The sequence below is a fragment of the Lactuca virosa genome, chromosome 3 (assembly GCF_052849685.1).
Source record: "Lactuca virosa cultivar CGN04683 chromosome 3, Lactuca_virosa_CGN04683_v6, whole genome shotgun sequence".
NCBI lineage: Eukaryota > Viridiplantae > Streptophyta > Magnoliopsida > Asterales > Asteraceae > Lactuca > Lactuca virosa.
In genome coordinates this window covers 392,745,555-392,767,849 of record NC_136428.1, presented here as the reverse complement: position 1 = coordinate 392,767,849, position 22,295 = coordinate 392,745,555, and the positions used below count along the sequence as shown (strand labels likewise).

General features: G+C 38.4%; 1 protein-coding gene across 1 annotated transcript; it reads left to right on the top strand.

Moving 5' to 3' along the window:
* Positions 1–19,969: 19,969 nt before the first annotated feature.
* On the top strand, positions 19,970–21,844 carry LOC145164998 (uncharacterized). The gene is made up of 6 exons (XM_079083637.1): positions 19,970–20,479; positions 20,597–20,773; positions 20,856–21,149; positions 21,246–21,381; positions 21,465–21,543; positions 21,634–21,844. The coding sequence occupies exons 1-6, from the start codon at positions 19,970–19,972 to the stop codon at positions 21,842–21,844; spliced, it is 1,407 nt and encodes a 468-aa protein (XP_078939763.1).
* Positions 21,845–22,295: the final 451 nt, after the last annotated feature.

The window sequence follows — 22,295 nt, the reverse complement described above, 5'->3', positions numbered from 1 at the left end:
GGAGTTTACTATCAAGTGTCACCACAAGTGTCCAAGTGGGTGATTGAAATAATATAATCTTACGAAATGAAGATATGTTTTAAGCTTCACATTTGGCCTAAAATAGGAGTTTAGAGGGTATTAATTATGAAAAATATGAGTTTTAGGAAAATCCCGACGTCAAAATCTCTCAATATGACTAAAATGTCCGAAATGGTCACAAATCCGGACTGGGTCCGAAGTGGCGAGGGTTTCTGGAGTGAATCAGGATGTTCCTGAGTAAATCAACACATTCCGAAGTCAAACAACAACTTCCAAACTCGCCTGACCTTCCAAGATGTGAAGCTTCCGGGGCAAATCAGGAGTTTCAAAGCGAAACTGTTCGGTGCGAAGAGTTCTGGAGTGAAAACTTTCGGAGTAAGGGAGTTCCCGAAGCCAAAGGAGGGTTTCCGGAGCATGCGAGATTTCTCGGTTTTTCTTAGAAGGTCCGAAGTCAATCAATGTTCCGGAGTCAGAAGTTCCATACTGGATCAGAAGGTCAGAAGCGAAATTTTCTGGTTCTTGAGAAGGTGTTCCAGAGTAAGAGGGTTCCGGAAATGAATAGTGTATTCCAAAATGTGCTTGTTCTTTTGGGTTTTCTCCATCCGTTTTGAGTCGTTTTTGACAAAGGAAGAGATAGGATGATGTTGGTGTTTATGAAAATGTTTGAGAGAGATTTGGGAGAGATTTGGAATAGAGATTTGTAGAGAGATTTGGGAGAGATTTGAGACATAGAGAGAGATTTTTAGAGAGAGAGAGATTTTAGAGAGAGACGGTGTTTGTAGTTTTTCTTATGGTTTTACCTCGTAGTGTTAGGATTATGAACTCCAATACGCTGTGTTATGAGTGTTCTCCATCCTTGAAGGATACGTAGTTATGTTTCATCGATTTGTTACATCACTCACCCTATTTAGGATTCAGATTGTTAAACATAAGAATCTTCCGCGTGATACTTTGTATTATAATAGTAAATTATACATCAGGAAATATGACTTAAACCATAACATACAAATACAAGTTGAGTTGACTTTGTTTACTAAATTGACGGTTGTCACATCTTCCCCCCGTTAGAAGGAATTTCGTCCCGAAATTAGCATTTAAGTGAGACTCTAAGGGTTGGGAAAAAGATGTGGGTATTTTTGTTTCATCTGGTCCTCGCGCTCCCAAGTGAATTCGGGTCCTCATTTAGCGTTCCAACGGACCTTCACTATAGGTATGCGACTTTGTTTCGTCCTTTTGATCTCCCTATCCATGATTTCTATCGGTTCTTCTATGAAGTGGAGGCTCTCGTTGATTTCAATTTCATCAAGAGGGATGACGAGAGTCTCATCGGATAAGAATTTCTTTAAGCTGGACACATGAAAGGTAGGATGTACGTTATTGAGTTCCTGCGTTAATCGAAGCTTGTAAGCTACCGGGCCGATTCTAGCGAGAATCTCAAATGGCCCAGTGTACCTTGGATTTAGTTTCCCATGTTTTCCAAAACACATCATTCCCTTCCAGGGTGAGACCTTCAATAATACACGGTCACCAACCTAGAATTCCAAGGGTTTGCCTCGCTTATATACGTAGCTCTTTTGTCGGTCTCTAGAAACTTTCAGTCGTTCTCGAATTTGGACTATCTTCTCTGTTGTCTCACTTACGATTTCAGGGCCCGTGATAGTGCTGTCAGGAACTTGCCCCTTACCTAGTTGCGTATCACCCACTTCAGCCTAACACAGGGGTGATTTGTACTTACGACCATAGAGGGCTTCGAAAGGAGCAACTTTGATGCTAGTGTGATAGTTGTTGTTGTATGATAACTCGACAAGTGGAAAATGGGTATCCCATGATTTACGAAAGTCTATTATACACGCTCTCAATATGTCTTCCAATGTTTGAGTAGTTCAGTCACTTTGCCCGTCGGTGTGGTTGGTAGGCCGTACTCATGTCCAGTGTAGTCCCCAGTGATTTCTGTAGCGACTGCCAAAACCGTGAGGTAAATCTACTACCTCTGTCAGAGATAATGGATACCGACACACCATGCAGTCGTACTATCTCTTTGATGTATATTCGGATCAGTTTCTCCATCTTGTCTGTTTCCTTTATTGGTTGGAAGTGCGCGGACTTGGTCAACCTGTCGATGATCACCCAGATGGTGTCAAGTCCACCCGTCGACTTGGGTAACTTGGTTATGAAATCCATGGTTATCCTCTCCCACTTCCACTCCGGTTTCTCTGGTTGTTGTAATAAACCCGAGAGCTTCTGGTATTCTACCTTGACCTTGGCACAAGTCAAACACTTGCCCACATAGTTAGCAATTTCTGCTTTCATGTTCGGCCACCAATAAAGTGTCTTGAGGTCCAGATACATCTTGTCTGAACAGGGATGTATGTAGTATCGAGTCTTGTGTGCTTCGTTCATGACACCATCTCTGAATCCACTAAACTTCGGCGTCCAAATCCAATTCATGAGGTAACGAATTCCGTCACCCTCGACTTCTAGGTTCTTATCCATCCCTCTTAAGGTTTCACCTGCCACTTTCTCTGGTTTCAAGGCTTCCAGCTGAGCCTTTTTGATTTATGTGGACAGGTGTGAATAGATTGTCATGGTTAATGACTTTACTCGGCAGCCCTAGTATTCCTTTCTGCTTAGTGCATCTATGACTACATTGGCTTTTCATGGATGATAACGAATCCCGCATTCGTAGTCGTTCAGTAGCTCTGCCCATCGCCTTTGCCGCATGTTGATTTCTTTCTGGGTGAGGATGTGTTGAAGGCTTTTATGATCGGTGAAGATAGTGCATCTGGCGTCGTAGAGATAGTGTCTCTAGATCTTCATGGCGTACACTATTGCTCCCAACTCGAGGTCATGAGTAGTGTAGTTGACCTCATCTATCTTAAGCTGTCTTGAGGCATAGGCAATGACCTTTCCTCGTTGCATAAATACACAACCTAGCCCTTGATTGGATGCATCATAGTATACTACAAAATCTTATGTCCCTTCTGGGAGGGACAAGATCGGTGCGTTGCACAAGGCTTGCTTTATTGTTTGGAATGTGGCTTCTTATTTCTCTTCCCAGTTGAAGGTTACAACCTTCTGAGTCAAGTGGTGAGTGGTTTGGCGATCTTGGAGATGTTCTGAATGAACCTTCGGTAGTAGCCAACGAGGCCTAAGAATTGATGGATTTCTGTAGGCGTCCTTGGTGCTGACCAGTTCTCGAGCGACTTGATTTTGGAGGGGTCCACATGTATTCCATCTTTACTAACCGCATGTCCCAAGAAGTCCACTTCCTGGATCAAGAACTTGCATTTTGAGAATTTTGCGTACAACTTCTCCTCCCTTAATGTTTCCAAGACCTGTCGTAGGTGTTCACTGTGTTCTTCCTTACTCCGTGAGTAGACCAAAATGTCGTCTATGAAAACAATCACGAATTTGTCTAAGTAAGGTCGACACACACGATTCATCAGATCCATGAAAACCGTGGGCGCATTTGTTAATCCGAAGGCGTCACTACAAACTCATAGTGACCATAACGAGTTCTGAATGCAGTCTTTGGAATATCCTCCTCCTGGACTCGTAGTTAATGGTATCTCGACCTCAGATCGATCTTTGAGAAATAGCTTGCTACCTGAAGCTGGTCGTATAGATCGTCAATTCGTGGTAGGGGATATCGGTTTTTGATGGTTAGTTTATTCAGCTCCCGGTAGTCGATACACATTTAGAACGATCCATCCTTCTTCTTTACGAACAGGATCGGTGCTCCCCAAGGCAAGAAGCTCGGTCTTATGAACCCTTTGCTCAGTAGTTCATTTAGTTGGCTGGATAATTCCTGCATTTCCGCTAGTGCTAAGCGATATGGGGCTTTGGCTAGAAGGGTGGCTCTAGGAATTAGGTTGATTTGGAATTCGACTTGACGTGCAGGTGACACTCCTGGAAGATCTTCTGGAAATATGTCAGGGAAATTATAGACTTCTGGGATGTCTTTGATATCTTTCACTTCTTGTTCTTATCCACCACGTGGGCTAGGAAGGCATGGTATTCCTTGCGGAGATACGTTTGAGCCTTGACGCAGGAGATGATTTGTAGGTTTGTACTGGGTTTGTCGCAATAAATGATGAGAGTTTCGCCACATGGCAGATTATGGCGAACGACCCTTTCGTAACACAAGATATCAGCATAGTGAAGGCTTAACCAATCCATAACGATGATGACATCAAAACTCCTTATAGCGATCGGCATTAGATAGATTTGGAAGGAGTGTTCATTTAGAGCTAGTGTACACCCTATGTACATATCGTTTGTGCTTTCGGTTTTACCTTTTGCCATTTCTACTGTGAACGTGTCTTTTAGTGATTGGTGATATTGTTTAACTAATTGTTTGAATTGGTGGCTTACAAAACTCCTCTCCGCTCCAGTATCGAAAAGTATGCATGCATATGTTATTGAGGAGAAACGTACTGGTAACCACCGTGTGGTCTTCAACTACTTCTCCGTGTCGTATGGCCAGGACTCTTCCCACACCACCAAAATTATTGGTGTTTTGTGCCTTTGGGAATCCCTTTTACAATGCCCGGTCTCCCTACAACCGTAGCAGGCTCGACTCACCCCAGCATTGGTGGCCTGGGTATTTTGTTGGGCTGGCGCTTTACAAAAACGGGCGGTATGCCTCTTTCTGTTGCAGTTACTACAGTGCATTTCTCGACAAGTGCCCGTGTGGTGAATGTTGCACTTGTTTCACATAGGTAGGCTTCCGGCATATTGCTACAGTGGTGTTGGTGCGGTAGGGGTTGTAGCAGTGTGAACAACCACAATTTGTTGTTCTTGGTGAGGTCCCGAGCCGGTTGGTTCTTCTTTTTGTCCCAAAACTTTCTTTTGTTGTTTCCCCTTTTTCTTGCTCAGGGGTGGCCGTCACAGTGCCATGGCTGGTCGTATGGTCAATGACTCTTTGTGCCAAGTGTTTGGCACTGTTAAAAGTAATCGGTTTTGAAGCTAACACGATCCCTTGAATCTCGGGGGATAGTCCCCAAATGTATTTCTCGACCTTTTTACTCTCTTGGGTGACCATCCCGGGACATAGTCTGGCAGTATAAGATGTGATGTCGGTGCCGGTCATTTTGAGGCTCCAGAGTTCCTGTTCCAATTTCTAGACTTCGCCTCTTGGGCAATATTCATACAGCATTAAGATCTTCAAGTCCTCCCAGCTAATTGAATTAGCCACTGGAAGAGTCAGTGACTTGACATGGCCGTTCCACCAGGTAAGGGCCCTGTCTGAGAAAGCATAAGCTGCAAATTTAACTTACTTGCTTCGGGGCATGCACAGATTTCGAAGAATGATTCAGTTTTCTTGAACCATTGCATCAGAGTGATGACACCTCTGCTCCCATTGAAGGGTTTGGGTTTGACATAGGTAAAGTCCTTGTAGGAACATTCCCTCGAGCGTTCCCTGACTGTCTCCTTGGTTAGAGTTTGTAGTACCATTTCCCATTCCACCAGCACCATTTGTGCTGATATGTGATATTGCGGCTGCCATAGCTACTGTTACGACTACTTGGAAAATGGCGGGATCAAATTGTGGAGGTGGTGGCGGTGGAGGATTTTTTGACGTGTTGTTGATGTTGGGTTTTGAGCACTATAACACTCCTATGGTGCACATGCAAGCCTAAACGCTTTGGATCTATGTTTTCTCTAATTATACATGCATTTTGTTTTTCCAAAGCATTCTCCCTATCTAGCATACAATTGAAGCTATATAATATAAAACTTTAGTTTGGATGCTTACCTCTTGAGTAGGGTAGAGTTCTTCACCTTTGAAAGCTTGAGCGCCTCAAATGTGATGCCTCTATTGGTTCACAAACACCAAAATGCAAAAGGAGGCTTAAGCGAATAAGTGGTTTATCTCCAAGATATAATATAGCGGATTTCGGCTCTAGAAGGGTTCTATTTATAGTGTTCCACATTCTAGGGTTACACTTTCTAAACCCTAATAACCCATGACTTTCCACATTCTCATGCTCCATGGGTTTAACCTCCATGGACTATCCATGGATTAGTTTTGCCCAACTACATGATCATGGATCATTGGCCCACACTACAATAATGATTGATTTACATAATCAATCCCCTTATATTTAATTAGTCTCTTTTGATCACAAAATTAATTCGAAATTAATTCTTGATCAATAGTAATTAAATAATATGGTTTCATATTAATATATTACACTTGTAATATATTAATAAACCATAACCAACCTTCTTCTCAAAATCCATCCTATCAAGTTGCACTGGTGAAGAGAACCCAAAAAGGATCATGCTACAATCGGGTCAAGTACATCCCAGTTATAGTTATGGGCTTAAACACCAAATTCAACAGTCTCCCACTTGGATATGTCTAGTAACTATAACTGCCAATGTGACTTTAGGATCCGACTTAACAATCGTAAGCTTTCAAAAGCCACCATCAATTCTGACCCAGTCAGTGACACATCCTTTAGATAAGGGATCATATAATCCTCTGTTCTCAAGATATCAGCTGGACAAATACATGGAACAATGTCATACTTATTGTCTAGCAGTTTGTTTCCCGACTTCCGATTCGTTTGACATAGAACATAATTGAACACATCAATTTAGTTATGACCGGTCCTGCCACATAGTCAAAACAAAATCATCGAGGGGCCCAAGATATCACTTTTAACCCTCTTAGGATAAAAGGGAACAAATAAACTTTGACATTATATGCTTGTACTAACTACTCATTAAATCATAAACAACGATACGTTTTATAACATCAAGTTACTGATGCGTTTGCGTATCATCAATGCACAAACAACTTGTAGTCAACAACTCATGTATCTAGGTTTGAAGAGTTATATGATATTATCATCTCTTGATCACTGGAGATAAATTCCATGAAGTGATTCAGGTGAGCGCGGGTTGATCCAATAGTCAAATCTTATTTCTGAAGTACTCATGAATGGTGCAATAAACATGTTGATATGCCTAACTCCTTAGACAAATCTGCAAGCCAACTTATGACAGTCTTCTTTCATACCTACTTGTAAAGTATGATCAACTGTGGATAGTTTGAATAAATCTTATTATTCTGGAAGTCAAAACATGTAAAGTGAAACAATAGTAAATGATTGACACAAGACAGTAACTTTACTTATAAATAAAACTCCTTTTATTCTTCATCAAATGTAAATTACAATTTAGCTATTACAAGTTTCGGTTTATCTAATCACTAAAACTAATATCGTCCTTCAGCCTAATGCCCCTTGCATGCTGCAAGTGCTTAACCCAAGTCAGTCCCTTTGTAAGAGGATCTGCTGGGTTTTCCTCTGACGATATCCTCTTCACCACGCGATGTCCTTCTTCTACTTGATGTCTTATGAAGTTATAATTTTTGTCGATATGCCTGGATCTTCCATGATCTCTTGGTTCCTTAGTTAAGGCAACTGCCCCTTCATTATCGCAAAAAATCTCCACTGGGTCCTTTATGGAAGGAATAGCTCCAAGGTTTCCAATGAAGTTTTTCAACCATGTCGCCTCCTTCACTACTTCACTTGCTGATATGTACTCTTATTCACCCGTCGAATTAGCTACAGTCTCATGCTTGGAACTTTTCCATGTCATTGCTCCTCCATTTAGGGTAAACACCCAGCCCAACTGAGAGCGAAAATTATCTCTGTCGGTTTGAAAGCTGGTGTCACTATACCCTGTCACTCTCAAGTCATCACTCCCACCAAGGGTAAGGACCTAGTCCTTAGTCCTCCGTAGGTACTTAAGAATGTTCTTAACCGCAATCCAATGAGCTTTACCAGGGTTCCCTTGATATTTGTTGACCATGCTCAAAGCAAAGGCCACATCAGGGCGAGTACAAGTCATAGCATACATGATTGAACCAACTGCAAAAGCATATGGAATTCGACTCATTTATGCTATCTCAGCCTCTGTACTTGGACTCTGAGTCTTAATCAATTTGGTATTGCTTAGGATAGGTAGGCTACCTTTCTTGGAGTTCTCCATGCTGAAACGTCTCAACACTATGTCCAAGTAGGTAGTTTGACTAAGTCGTATTAGTTTTTTACTTCTGTTTCTCAATATCCTTATCCCTAGGATATAGGCAGCTTCTCGGAGGTCCTTTATACCGAAACACTTCCCAAGCCAGGACTTAACCTCTTGTAAGGTTGGGATGTCATTTCCTATGAGTAGTATGTCATCTACATACAATACCAGAAAGCTTACTATGCTCCCACTAGCTTTGACATATACACAGGACTCATCATCGCTTCTCGAAAATCCAAACTCTTTGAATTTCTCATCAAAACAAAGATTTCATCTGCGAGGTGCTTGTTTCAATTCATAAATGGATTTCTCAATCTTACACGCTCTATTAGGTTACTTTGCATTGATAAAACCCTTTGGCTGACTCATGTAAAATCTTAAGTCAACTTTCCATTAAGGAAAGCGGTTTTGACATCTATTTGCCATATTTCATAGTTATGAAATACAGCTATGGCCAACATAACCCTTATAGATTTAATCTTCGCTACTGGTGAGAAGGTCTCATCATTGTTAACTGCCGGAGTTTGAGTAAAGCCCTTCGCAACCAGTCACCCCTTATATGTGTGTACATTGCCATCCATGTCGCTCTTATTCTTAAAGATCCATTTGCACCCGACTATCTTTCGACTCGGTACATTATCAACCAAGTTCCAAACTTGATTGTCATACATGGACTAAATCTCGTTGTCCATAGCCTCTTTCCATTTAGCAGACTTGGGGCTTGCCATAGCTTCCTTGTAGTTGTTAGGTTCATCTAGATTTACCAGTGTGTTATCACTGATAAATGAATCACCTTCTGCAGTAATATGGAAACCATAAAACTCAGGTGGAACTCTAATTCTACTGGAACGCCCTAGAGGTACAGACTCGTCAATTCGCTCAACCGGAGTTTCCTACTCGGGTTGAGTGCTAGTGTTTGAGGTTACTTCACCGCTTGACTCTTGAAGCTCTTCAAGGTTAATTTGCCTCCCACTGTCCCCATGGCATATGAGTTCTCTCTCACGAAAGACTGCTCTCCTCACGACGAAGAAAATATTGTCACTCGTTCTATAGAAGAGATACCCAAAGGACTTCTGCGGGTACCCGGTGAAAATACATCGCTCACTCCGAGGTTCGATCTTGTCATGAGTCTCACGTCTCACGAAAGTGTCACAACCCTAAACTTTAATGTGGTCTAACGAGGGAACCTCCCCTGTCCACATCTCGTGAGGTGTTTTGGAAACCTTTTTGGTAAGGACTAGATTAAGGATATGGGCAGAAGTCTCTAAGGCATACCCCCAGAATGAGATAGGTAGCGAAGCTTCACTCATCATGGAACGAACCATGTCTAACAAGGTTCTATTGTGTCTTTCAGCCACACCATTAAGTTGTGGTGTTTTAGGTGGCGTCAATTGCGAAACAATTCCACATTCCTTAAGATAGTCAAGGAACTCGATACTAAGATACTATCCTCCTTGATCGGATCGCAACATCTTTATCTGCTTGCCCAATTAATTCTCCACTTCTTGCTTTAACTCTTTGAAATTTTCAAAGGTTTCTGACTTATGCTTGATTAAGTAGATATAGCCATATCTACTGTAATCATCAGTAAAAGTCACATAGAAGCGATTAGCATCCCTTGTGGCGGTTTTGAATGGTCTACACACGTCAGTGTGTATGAGATCCAACAGACCTTCACCCCTTTCACAAGTACTAATGAAGGGTGACTTGGTCTTCTTTCCAAGTAAACAAGATTTGCAAGTATCATCCGACTTTAAGTCAAATGACTCCAAAACTCTATCCTTTTGGAGTTGGGCTATGCGCTTCTTGTTGACATGTCCAAGACGACAATGCCACAAGCATGCTTTATCCAAACCATTGGAAGAATCAATGTGTAACACATTATTTCCTAAGTTAACTACAACATTCACAGTTTCATACACACCATTACAAGGTAATGTTTCAAAGTAAAATACACCATTGTAATAAGCATTAATACCAACAATTTCATTATTAAAAGAAAAGGTAAAACCTTGTTTATACAAACTGTGAAAGGAAATAATATTTCTCGCCATATCGGCCGAGTAACAACAATTATTCAATATAAATTGAACCCATTACTAAGCAATAAAGAATAAACTTCAATCTTGGTCACAAGTGACATTTTCCTATTTCCCATGATTAAGTTTATCTTCCCGTGCTACACATCCCTACTTCTTTTTTGTCCGTGCAAATCAGAACAAATGTGAAATCCACAACCTATATCAAGGACCCAAGAATTAACATGTGATGATTTTTTAGATTGAATAGTGTAAATATCTGCAAATGAGGGTTTGATCTTCCCTTCCTTTTTGTCTTGCAATTATTTAGGGCAGCTTCATTTCCAGTGCCCTTTTTCATGGCAGTGGAAGCACTCTGCATCCTTCAGATTAGAGGAATTAGGAGAACCGGCTTTGGTCCCACTAGAATAGGATCCATCAAGAGACTTTCCCTTGCGGCTCTTGGAGGGAGCCTTCCTCTTCTTTCCCTTTCCATGTCCGATTGCCCGAACAGGGGCAGAAGTAGTAGTAGGAGTATACACAACTGATTTGCCTTTCAGGTTGCTTTCAGCAGTCCTTAAAAGGCCTTGAAGTTTGCTAAGAGTGACCTCCTCCTTATACATATGATAAGTCATACAAAATTGATCATCACAAGGAGGTAAAGAGTGTAGAGTAATATTTATGGCCAACTCTTCATCAAAAATGACATTCAATTTTAGCAAGCAGTCCATGAATCTCTGCATCTTTTGCAAGTGGGTCGTGATGGGTTCACCATGCTTCATTATGGTTGTGATCATGGAGGAAATGATCTCATACCTCTCCTGCTGAGCACTTTTATGGTATCTTTCCATCAAATCATGATATATTTCATAGGGATCGTAGTCCTCGTAGGACTTCTGTAGCTCTGCAGTTATGATTGCAATTATAAGACACGACACCTTTATCGCATCCCTCTCATGAGTAGTGTGTTTAGCGATTTGTTCAGGAGTTGCAGTGGTTACACCAATCTCCTTTAGCTCTTTATCAAGGACATATTCTTCGTCCTCATAGCGAATAGCCATTCTGATGTTACGAATCCAATCATTGAAATTCGAGCCATCGAAAATGACCCTCCCACATAGGTTCATGAGGGAGAAAGCGCCTGAAGGAATTAGTGTGGAAGCATTTTTTGGGATAGACATCTGAAAAGAAGAAGTACAAAGTTTATATTAGATGATAATCCTTAATATTACACCCAATATGAAATATTAAGGCTAGGACCCAACACAATATTCTACAATTACGAAGAGGGATGCCGTAATCCAATTGTAAACGATTTGAAGGTAGGTAAATGATGATTTACCAATTTCCACCATGAAAAGCGAAATAGATTATTAAGTTTTAATTGGTTTGAAATTCATAGATTTTTGAGTATCATTGAACTTTTCAATGGCATGTTTAAATCTCGGTGTGCTCTTTAAGTTTGTGACTGGGATGCCGAGGATCATAAACAAGGTGTGAATAACCATGCAAATTAACTTGGTACACCCAATGTTACAAATCACCTAATCAATGTGTTGGTTAACCACACGCGCTCCATTAATCTATGATTAACACCACATTACCGTTTGCCACACATTGTCAGTTCCGGATAAGTGTGTGGGTTAACCACACACGCTCCACTAACGACTTAATAAAGGTGCAAAGTGTAATTTCATGGATTAGCACCATTTTCACATTTTCCTAAAGTAACTAATATTGGGAATTTAATAAAGGTTTAGTTACTTATATTTATCATGATACTTTTAACAAGGGAGAATTAATGTTCTATACTATCCGCTCAGCTAACGACCCTCCACCAGTCAAGGAAGCGGTGGGTGAGTGTGGACACCCATTAAACCACCATTTTATAGGCAGTAACCTTATACCCCCTTATAAACCGGCTTCATCAATGAGGCCTACTAATGGTAAGACTGACTTGTTCTTATACATATATATATATATATATATATATATATATATATATATATATATATTATTAAAGTTATAATATTATAAAGTATAAGTGTTGAATTTTAACTTTTAAAACTCCACGGTTTGGAATTAAAGCTTCATTCAATGAGACTTTGCAAATTCCAAAACTTGAGGGAAAGTTTTGAAACTTGTCAAAACTCTTCACATGCATAACCTATGAGTTTAATTTGATTTTAATGAAAAGACGTTTCATTTTCCATAACTTGAGGACAAATTATGGAGGTTATTAAAATGCATTCAGATCATTATTCTAACAACTAAAATTATCACATAATCTATGATCTAACTAAACTCATAATCAAAACAATTTTAAGTCAACAATTTGAAAAACAACTTTGTTTATCATGTAACACAACAATTATTTTAAAAACTTTGACAATTATCTTTTAGTTGGATGAGTACAAGCACTACCATATCATAAAAAACATTTCCAATGACCCAATACAGTTTGTGGTAGTATCCCCAATCCAAACCAGGCCAAGAAACTCGAAATTATGCAAACAGGGCCTTCAACGCGTCGAGTGAATGAACTGACTCGCTGACTTGCCTTGTTTACTAGGTGGACTCGTCGAGTCTGTTCATGTAATCAGCGAGTTCATCAGTCAGAAGTCAAAATTTCGACTTTTCTACCTTTGAAAAACTAGTAAGCATCAAATATAATAGAAAACAATCCTAGGCTCTGATACTACTGTTGGGTTTTGAGCACTATAACACTCATATGGTGCACATGCAACCCTAAATGCTTTGGATCTACGTTTTCTCTAATTATACATGCATTTTGTTTTTCCAAAGCATTCTCTGTATCTAGCATACAATTGAAGCTATATAATATAAAACTTTAGTTTGGATGCTTACCTCTTGAGTAGGGTAGAGTTCTTTACCTTTGAAAGCTTGATCACCTCAAATGTGATGCCTCTCTTGGTTCACAAACACCAAAATGAAAAAGGAGGGTTAAGAGCATAAGTTTTTTATCTCCAAGATATAGTGTAGCCGATTTTGGCTCTAGAAGGGTTCTATTTATAGTGTTGCACATGCTAGGGTTACACTTTGTAAACCCTAATAACCCATAACTTTCCACATTCTCATGGTCCATGGGTTTAAACTCCATGGACTATCCATGGATTAGTTTAGCCCACCTACATGATCATGGATGATTGGCCCACACTACAAGAATGATTGATTTACATAATCAATCCCCCTATATTTAATTAGTCTCTTTTGATCACAAAATTAATTCCAAATTAATTCTTGATCAATACTAATTAAATAATATGATTTCATATTAATATACTACACTTGTAATATATTAATAAACCATAACCAACCTTATTCTCAAAATACATCCTATCAAGTTGCACTGGTGAAGGCAACCCAAAAAGGACCATGCTACAATCGGGTCAAGTACATCCCAGTTATAGTTACGGGCTTAGACACCAATTCCAACAGTTGATATGCCTGTTTGATCTACAAGGTGGCATCTCTGTGCCACAATGTTTTAAAGTGAAAAGATGGTAAGTCTTTGATAGTGGTTATCAGTCGGGTGTTAATAAACTAATGATATTAGTTTCTACATGCATCATGATCTGACTTGTAATGTACTTTGTAATCAATTCATAACAGAGGTTTATGTAACATTAAACTTATGAATTTTCTAGTAGTGTCTCAATGAAATCCTGTGTTTTGATCCATACCAGGTTCTTCCAAAATTACTTGGTGCATACGAGTTGTATGTAATTAAGATTTTAATAGGCCGTTGAACTTAATGGGTCTGCCCTAAGCCCACAACCAAACAAGGAACAGGACCTAAGGCGGGCCCACTATTTCTAAGTCGATTTGAGTCTTAATTACATATAAATTTAATGTTTACACAAAACAATCATAGATTTACCATGAGTAAATAATTTTTACAAACAATGTTATGAAACCTATAGTAATACCCCAAATGAAATAAAAATGCTTGCCAATTTCATTGATATAATCTTAGTACATAATGTTTTGGAAAATTTGACCTTGATATAGGTCTGCATAACATTAATAAAGGAAAATTTTGACAGCATTACAACCCCTCCAATAGTGTAGTCACTTAATCGCAGGGTTGAATATGTATATAGAAAAGAGTAGCACTAACGCCTACTTGGAACACCTAGTCTATAGCAAAACATGAGTAGTATATGAAACTACTCGTGGCAGTCATTCCTCTGTGAGCCATGAGGTGAAGTCATGAAAGTCTGCATCTCTTTCACTCGATGCTCAGCCTCAAATACACGCCTTTCCATTATGGCTTGACGTTTCCGATATTCCCTCATCTATGCCCGTGTTGCGGTAACGTCTCTCTGAAGGGCTTCAGTATGATCCCGCGTCTGATCATGATCTTCGTCAAAACGGCCAAGATGCACCGCATTGACCTCGGTGTTGGCGTCAACCTCCAGTATATGGTTAGCGGATTCCCTTTCCTGCTCGCCCTGTCGGGCGATGCGACGGACCCTGACAAGAAGAGCCCTGTCTGCTGAGCCCCTCGACTGAGGTTGTAGAAACCTCGTTCCATGCCATAAGGCGGGCGTTGTCCCTGCTCCTGGATCCATCTCCTTAAGTCCACTGCCCATCAAGGCGTCGGGCCATGAAAGTGCTTCCTGGGAGCGGGGCCTCGGTCAGCTCGTCGTGGGTTGTAAACCTCTGGTTCTAAGTTGGTGTCTTCCTGATCCTCGTCCTCGTCTTCTTCTTCTGCATCGTTTTCTTCCTCTGAATCGTCTTCTTCCATTATTTCTTCAGGATCTTCTTCAGGATCCTCTACGATCCAAGCAGCATTCCCTTGTGGAGGGATATAGGGTCTCCTGGTAAATGGAATCTTGCCATTTCTTCTGTGCGAGAATAGGGATATGACAAATATATAATAATTTAAGTGTATATTTCTTAAAAATTTAATAGAAATATTTTTTAATAAAATTTTGGCCCATAATGGGTCCTTCTATAATTACCTAGTGTATACATGTTATGTATGATCGATATCGAATAGGTCTTCGGATAAGTAGCTCCACTTTAAACCCACAACCAAACAAGGAACAATATTTAAAGCGAAATCACAAATCCTAAGTCTATGGTATCTTGATCATACATAATCTTTAGCGTATACACGCTGCAGTTATAGACCTACCAGTAAGGGTGTTTTTAGCTTTTATGTGAAGGATTTAATTCATTTTTTGAGAGAGGGTTCCTAATGATTACTAGTTCTAGTAAATATCGAGGTTTAAACGTTGTTGTTATGGTTCTTTATAGCACCATAAAATACTCCTATAGTATTTTAAACTTTTATGTTTAGTTCTAGAGTTTCTTTGTTAAGTTTTAGACTTGTCGTTCACTACCACTATTCCTTGGCATACGTTGGTCACATCCTGGATAAATATAGTTGATCATGCTATATTCATCCCCTGTTATGATTACAAACCCCGAGGCCTAATCGTAGTGTCCAACTCATCTTAATACTTTTTATTTTGTTACAGTTACAACACTGAACTAATGGGTATGATTGTACTTATACTTTTATAAAAGTATTATAATATTTTAAAGTATACTTGTATGAAAACGTTATGTCATAGAGTTTTAGTCCCATTGTATTTATAGTTTGAAAATCTTGTGTGGTTTGATATACTTAGTTCACTATAAACAATGCTCTAATACAAATCTATCACACCCCCAAACCAGAATGGAGGAAATGTCCGGGGGCGGATGATTTCATGTATAGTATGATAATTGTTGAATTGTAGTAAAGAAAGCGAACAAAATCATCATTGATATAATTTAAATGGTTAAATTGTTGATAGTGTTACATATTTCCTAATAAATTACAATATGGTGACAAAAGTGGTTGATTACCTGTATATTGATTCCCTGAGAATACAAGTAATTTTGAAAAGAGTGTCAACAATTAAGTTGGTGAGTTCATAAGAGTTTTGTTTGAGAAATATGTCGTTTTTCCTTGTAAAAATGATAGGGTGTGATTTCCGGAAAATCCAATATTTTATTGTAAAATGTATTGTAGTCTTAGCTACCCTAATACCTGAAAATGTATGAATGCTCATGTACTTGTAATAGTATGTTGTAGTTGTATATAAATAAAACTCCTTTTTATGTGTTTTTTAATCCCTATAAACCGTATGTCTTGTTAATACCCCATGTGAGTTATTATAACCATACTATGACCCAGTCGGCCTATAACAATGTTCTACAGGCGTCAGAAATGTTATGACAGTTGTCACCCTTGACCTGTCGGTCTAACGGTAGCTAATAGTTTAGGTGTGGGATTGTCAGTCCCGTATAGATCAACACACAACTATCACGCTCTCCCTACAAGAGATTTTGGTTACAAATGCAAGACTTTCATGCAGTACTTTAAAGGTACAGTGAATCCGAATGTCTCACAAATTTATTCATTAACAGGATTATGTCAAATAAAATGAAAACTCCTTTTTGCTGTAAATGTAAATATTATCCATTCATAGTGTTTGTATAGTACGAAAATAATTATACCTTTATATAATTATTTCTAAATCCTGAAAATGGTAAAATAACGTCAATGATCCCCAAACTATACATATTATAGTTTCGTATACTTGATATTTTTTACGTAAAAAGGTACATAAAATGTAAGAAAACATAAATAATGGTTTGTATTTTAACACAATTTTCCTTTTGTTATATTTGTATTCCCCCATTAAATAAAGAAAAATCGTTGAAAAGTGTAGGGGTATGAACTCACCTTAAGCATAGAAGCGGTTAGATAATGAGATAAACACGGTGATCTTCGAATTTAGAACACGGGAAGCTAATCGTATCCTAATGGTTTGAAAACATAATTATGTATTAATTTGTTGAACTAATCTTGAAATCTATTAGTAATAACACTAGATTATAAAGGGACTTACTATGATCCTTAAGAAAATCTTGAAGGAAAAATCCTTCAGGGGATACTTGATGGATGAATTTTGAGAGGAAATTAAGGCTTGATACTTGAGGGAGAATGGAAGGGAAGTTCTCTACTGGAAATGAAATGGATCCTAATTCATACTTTATATATGAAGGAAGAGTGAGGTGACGGTGAAGTAATGTTTGCCTTGGTAAAACAAATCTATCACCTTGGGAAGGAGTTTACTATCAAGTGTCACCACAAGTGGCCAAGTGGGTGATTAAAATAATATAATCTTAGGAAATGAAAATATGTTTTAAGCTTCACATTTGGCCTAAAATAGGAGTTTAGAGGGTATTAATTATGAAAAGGACGAGTTTTAGGAAAATCCCAACGCCAAAATCTTTAAAAATAACTAAAAAGTCCGAAATGGTCACAAATCTGGAGTGGGTCCGAAGTGGCGAGGGTTTCCTGAGTGAATCAGCATGTTCCAGAGTAAATCAGCAAATTCCGGAGTCAAACAACAACATCCAAAATCACCTGACCTTCTGAGATGCGAAACTGTCCGGTGCGAAGAGTTCCGGAGTGAAAACTTCCGGAGTAAGGCAGTTCTGAAGCCAAGGGAGGGTTTCCGGAGCATGCGAGAATTCCCGGTTTTTCTTAGAAGGTCTGAAGTCAAACAATATTCCAGATTCAGAAGTTTCGTATTCGATCAGAAGGTTCGGAGCGAAATTGTCTGATTCTTGAGAAAGAGTTCCAGACTAAGAGGGTTCCGGAAATAAATAGTGTATTCCGAAATGAGTTTGTTCTTTTGGGTTTTCTCCATCCGTTTTGAGCCGTTTTCAACAAAGGAAGAGATATGATGATGTTGGTGTTTATGAAAACGTTTGAGAGAGATTTGGGAGAGGTTTGGAATAGAGGTTTGTAGAGAGATTTGGGAGAGATTTGAGACATAGAGAGAGATTTTTAGAGAGGGGGAGATTTTAGAGAGACGGTGTTTGTAGTTTTTCTTATGGTTTTACCCCGTAGTGTTAGTATTATGAACTCCACTACGCCGTGTTATGAGTGTTCTCCATCCTTGAGGGATACATAATTATATTTCATCAATTTGTTACATCACTCACCCTATTTAGGATCCAGATTGTTAAATGTAAGAATCTTCCGAGTGATACTTTGTATTATAATAGTAAATTGTACATTAGGAAATATGATGTAAACCTTAACATACAAATACAAGTTGAGATGACTTTGTTGACTAAATTGACGGTTGTCACAATAAGATTCTTGATTAAACTTGCTTCTCTCTTGTTTCTCTCCAAAATCACGTTCTAAATATATATGGAAGCCCCCGAAAAACATCCCTTTCACATTACAAGGCTAAGATAACACTATTCATACCTAGAGCTAATAACCAAGGCCCAGCCTAAAACCCAAACAAAACAATATTAAGCCTAACCAAAATCACAGGTGATTTTGGTCCAAACAACACCAAAACATGGTGTTTTCGGTGATAGACCGAGAACTCTAATATCTTATGAAAAGAAAAGTATAAACCACAATTTATGACCTAGCAATCTCCCCCTTGGTTTATAGATTTCTTTTCTTATATCCTAACAATCTCCCCCTGGGTTTGTGGCTTTCTTTTCTTTTCAGGGGTAATTACTAATCTAGCCAAATTAAGGAAGTGATTAGCAATTTTTAGCCAAAAATTAGGAAATGTCCCAAAATAGCCCACGAAACCATAGGTACTTATATTCGTCTACTGTTTCGCAAAATCATCTACTGTTTCATGTTTTGTATAAAAAAATCATTTTCAAGATATAAAACCGTAGGTATTGTAAAACCTACCGTTTGCTCTGTAAACCCTACGGTTTCCCAAATCGTAGGCTACGGTTTTTCGAAAATCTACGTTTTTTTTAATCTACGGTTTTGGGGTAAAATCTACGGTTTTGTCAAAAAAACTACGGTTTTATTTTATTTTTTTATTTTTTTTAAATAGAGAGTATTTTTTTGAGAATTATTTTCATTATAAAGAGTGTTTATAAAATGTAGAATTATTTTGACAATTATTTTGTTAAACTTTTTGAGAATTGTGAAATATAAAATAGTTTTTTAACAAATAATAAAAAAATGCCAATTTTTTTGTAAAATATGACTACTTTTTGGGTAAATTTGACTATTTTTTTGCTAAATTTGACTACTTTTTGTTTTGTTAAACTTGACTACTTTTTTGTCAGACTTGACTACTGTTTTGAACCTACCCTATATATATTAAGTATTTCATATTTTTGGAATTATTTCATATTTGGGAAATTTTCATCTCTCTAGCTTCTTTATTCTCAAAATTAAGATAATGAGTTCTAACGAGTATTTCGTATTGCTCTTTACGGATGGAAGATGGGAGTTTGTTAATTCCCAATTATCATATGTTTGGCCACCGGGATACAATCCGAGAATGTTTTATTTAGGTGTTGAATTTTACGAAACCACCACGTTCACCGAATTTGTTCATTTGATGAAGTGCAAGATGGGTCTTCCCGAAGAATCAAAAGTCAGTCTGAATTATCAACATCCAGAACAACTCTATTATTGTGGTATTGTTGATGATCGTGATACTAGAAAGCTAATCAACGTAATAAATGTCGTTGGAGATAAATATGTGTCTGTCTATGTGGTGGTTGAATAAGGAGTTTGGCGTAACGAAGTGGATGATAGATGAAATGCATCTGCAGCTAATTTATCAAGTGGAAAAGGCAGCAACAACCCAATAGGTAATTTTAAAAGTCCAAGTAAAAGTCAATATCATATTGTCGCTGAAAATGTAAATGTAGTGCCAGAACCGATTATGTATGATACACTGGAGAATTATAAGCATATCGGTGATAATGATGTTCGTACATATGTTAATGATGTTGGTGTAAATCGTTACTTTGACCAAACAAAGCACTAGACGTGGTGAATAAGGTTGGTAATGAATCTGGAAAAACAAGAAGTTCCATTTTTGCATGATGATGAACTAAAAGGATATAACGAGTTTGCGGATTGTGACAAGTTGGATATATCTGGCCTAGAGAGTGATTCTAACGGAGAAGAATTTGATGATGAACCTAAACTTATTTATTCAGATACCATGTTTCATGGTATGCTCCCATTGCCTTCATGTCATGCAAACGATGATGTGAACATTCCATGCGAGAGGGTGGATATAAATGAAGAGATTAAGGTTCTAGACATTTTTGATGACAAAGAGTTGCTCAAGCTTGCAATTGGAAGACAATGCATGGAACAAGGTAAGCAGTATAAGACTACCAGATCGAGCAAAGAAAGGTTTGAGGTGGTTTGTTTGGTAGAAAATTGTTCTTGGATGGTTAGGGCAAGGGGAATCAAATCGACTACTGCTTTCCAAGTCACAAAAGTTGTTGACCAACACACATGTTGTGCAACAAACTTGGAGTCTAATCATCGACAATCAAAGAAAAAGGTACTCGGCCACTTTATCGTTGAAGTATTGGCCGGAGATTATAATAGAGTCTATCGGGGTAATGAAATTGTGAGGGACTTCAATTCGAAATTTCTAGTCAATATCTCATACCAATAGGCATGGCGGGCAAAACAATATGCGTTGTTGACGTTAAGAGGTACCAAAGAGGATTCATTCACCAAATTACCAGCGTATCTGCACAACTTGGTCAAGCATAATCCAGGAACTGTTACTCAGATAAGAATAGATGATGATGATCGGTTTGAGTTTGTGTATATCACGCTGGGTTGCTCGGTAAGCAGTGATAATTTTTTATAACAAATATAACATATGAATCCTAATTGATATTTGTTAATGCAATTAAAAATAATTGTAGGTACAAGCGTTCATCAAATATTGTAGGCCGACCCTAATAATTGATGGTGGTCACCTAAATGGTGAATTCAAGGGTACGATGTTGCTCGTAGTGACAATGGACAGTCAAATCCAAATCATGCCTTTTGCTTATGCCATATGCAAAAGTGAATGTACGGAGACATGGTCCTGGTTCCTTCAAAAACTACGTGAATGTATAGGCAACGTGGAAGACCTTACATTCATATCTGATAGGGCTCCATCCATAGCGACATCATTTGCAAATATATTTCCTCACACCCATCATGGAATATGTGTTATCCATTTGTATTTCAACATTTCAGCAAAATTTGGAAGCAGCGATACAATATACTATTAAAAAATCCGATAATGGGATGAAAAAATTAAAAAGGTAAATGATCGTGTATGGGAATACCTACAAAACATCGATCCAGAAAGATTTGCAAGAAAGATGCCAATATTGATGTTGATTGAGTATTTTCGTGCAACAATGCAACAATGGAGTTTTCAGAAACCTAATGTTGCAGGTACTAATATTTTATATATAATAATCGTTGAAATGTTATTTTACTACTCATATGATATTATGAAATTATGTCTATTTTTTTAGCTGAAGCAAAAACAACAGTCAGCCCATGGGCTGAAACGATTATACAAGCAAATAAAAATGCTTGTAATAATTGGATGGTGTACCCTATCTAAAATAGAAGATTTGATGTGAAAAGCTCTACTCAGAAAAGTGTCATTGTTGATTTCCAACAAAGAACCTGTACATGTAGGCGGTGGAAAATAGATGGCTTACCTTGTGGCCATGTCATAAAAGTGCTCACAATGAACCGTTACGAAGACTGTTCGGAAATTGCTTTAAAAGCTTACTTTACAGAGACACTGAGGAAAACTTACGAGGAGTCTGTGAACCCTTTATCAAGTCCATATGAGTGGGAGATCCCCGATGATTTGATGATTGTGAAGCCACCCCTAATGGAGTGACGTCAGTCGGGTAGGCCAAGAAATACTGGTCGTATTTCGTCGTAAGGTGAGCGTCCCAAACGACAAGAATGTTCTACATGCGGTCATTTTGGACACACGAGGAACGATTGTACGGGTAGGGGATCGGGGAGCAGATCTGGGGGGAGCAAAAATCGACACAAAAGGGCATAATGACTATTGAATTCGCATCCGGAAGCGGGTCACAGAACGAAAGCGTGTACCCTACTTTTGATTTCAACAGCACATTCGATTTAAATTGTCCTTAGATTAATGTAGGAAAGTAATGAATTCCCGTATTTGTAATTTGTATTGCTTGTATTAAACTGCACTTCTGACATTATTAATTAAATCTACTACCCCAATTATTATCTACTTTATTCCATGAAAAATAAAACACAAACATAAAACATTATAGAAAACGAGATACACCAGTAGCAAACATTACGTAAGA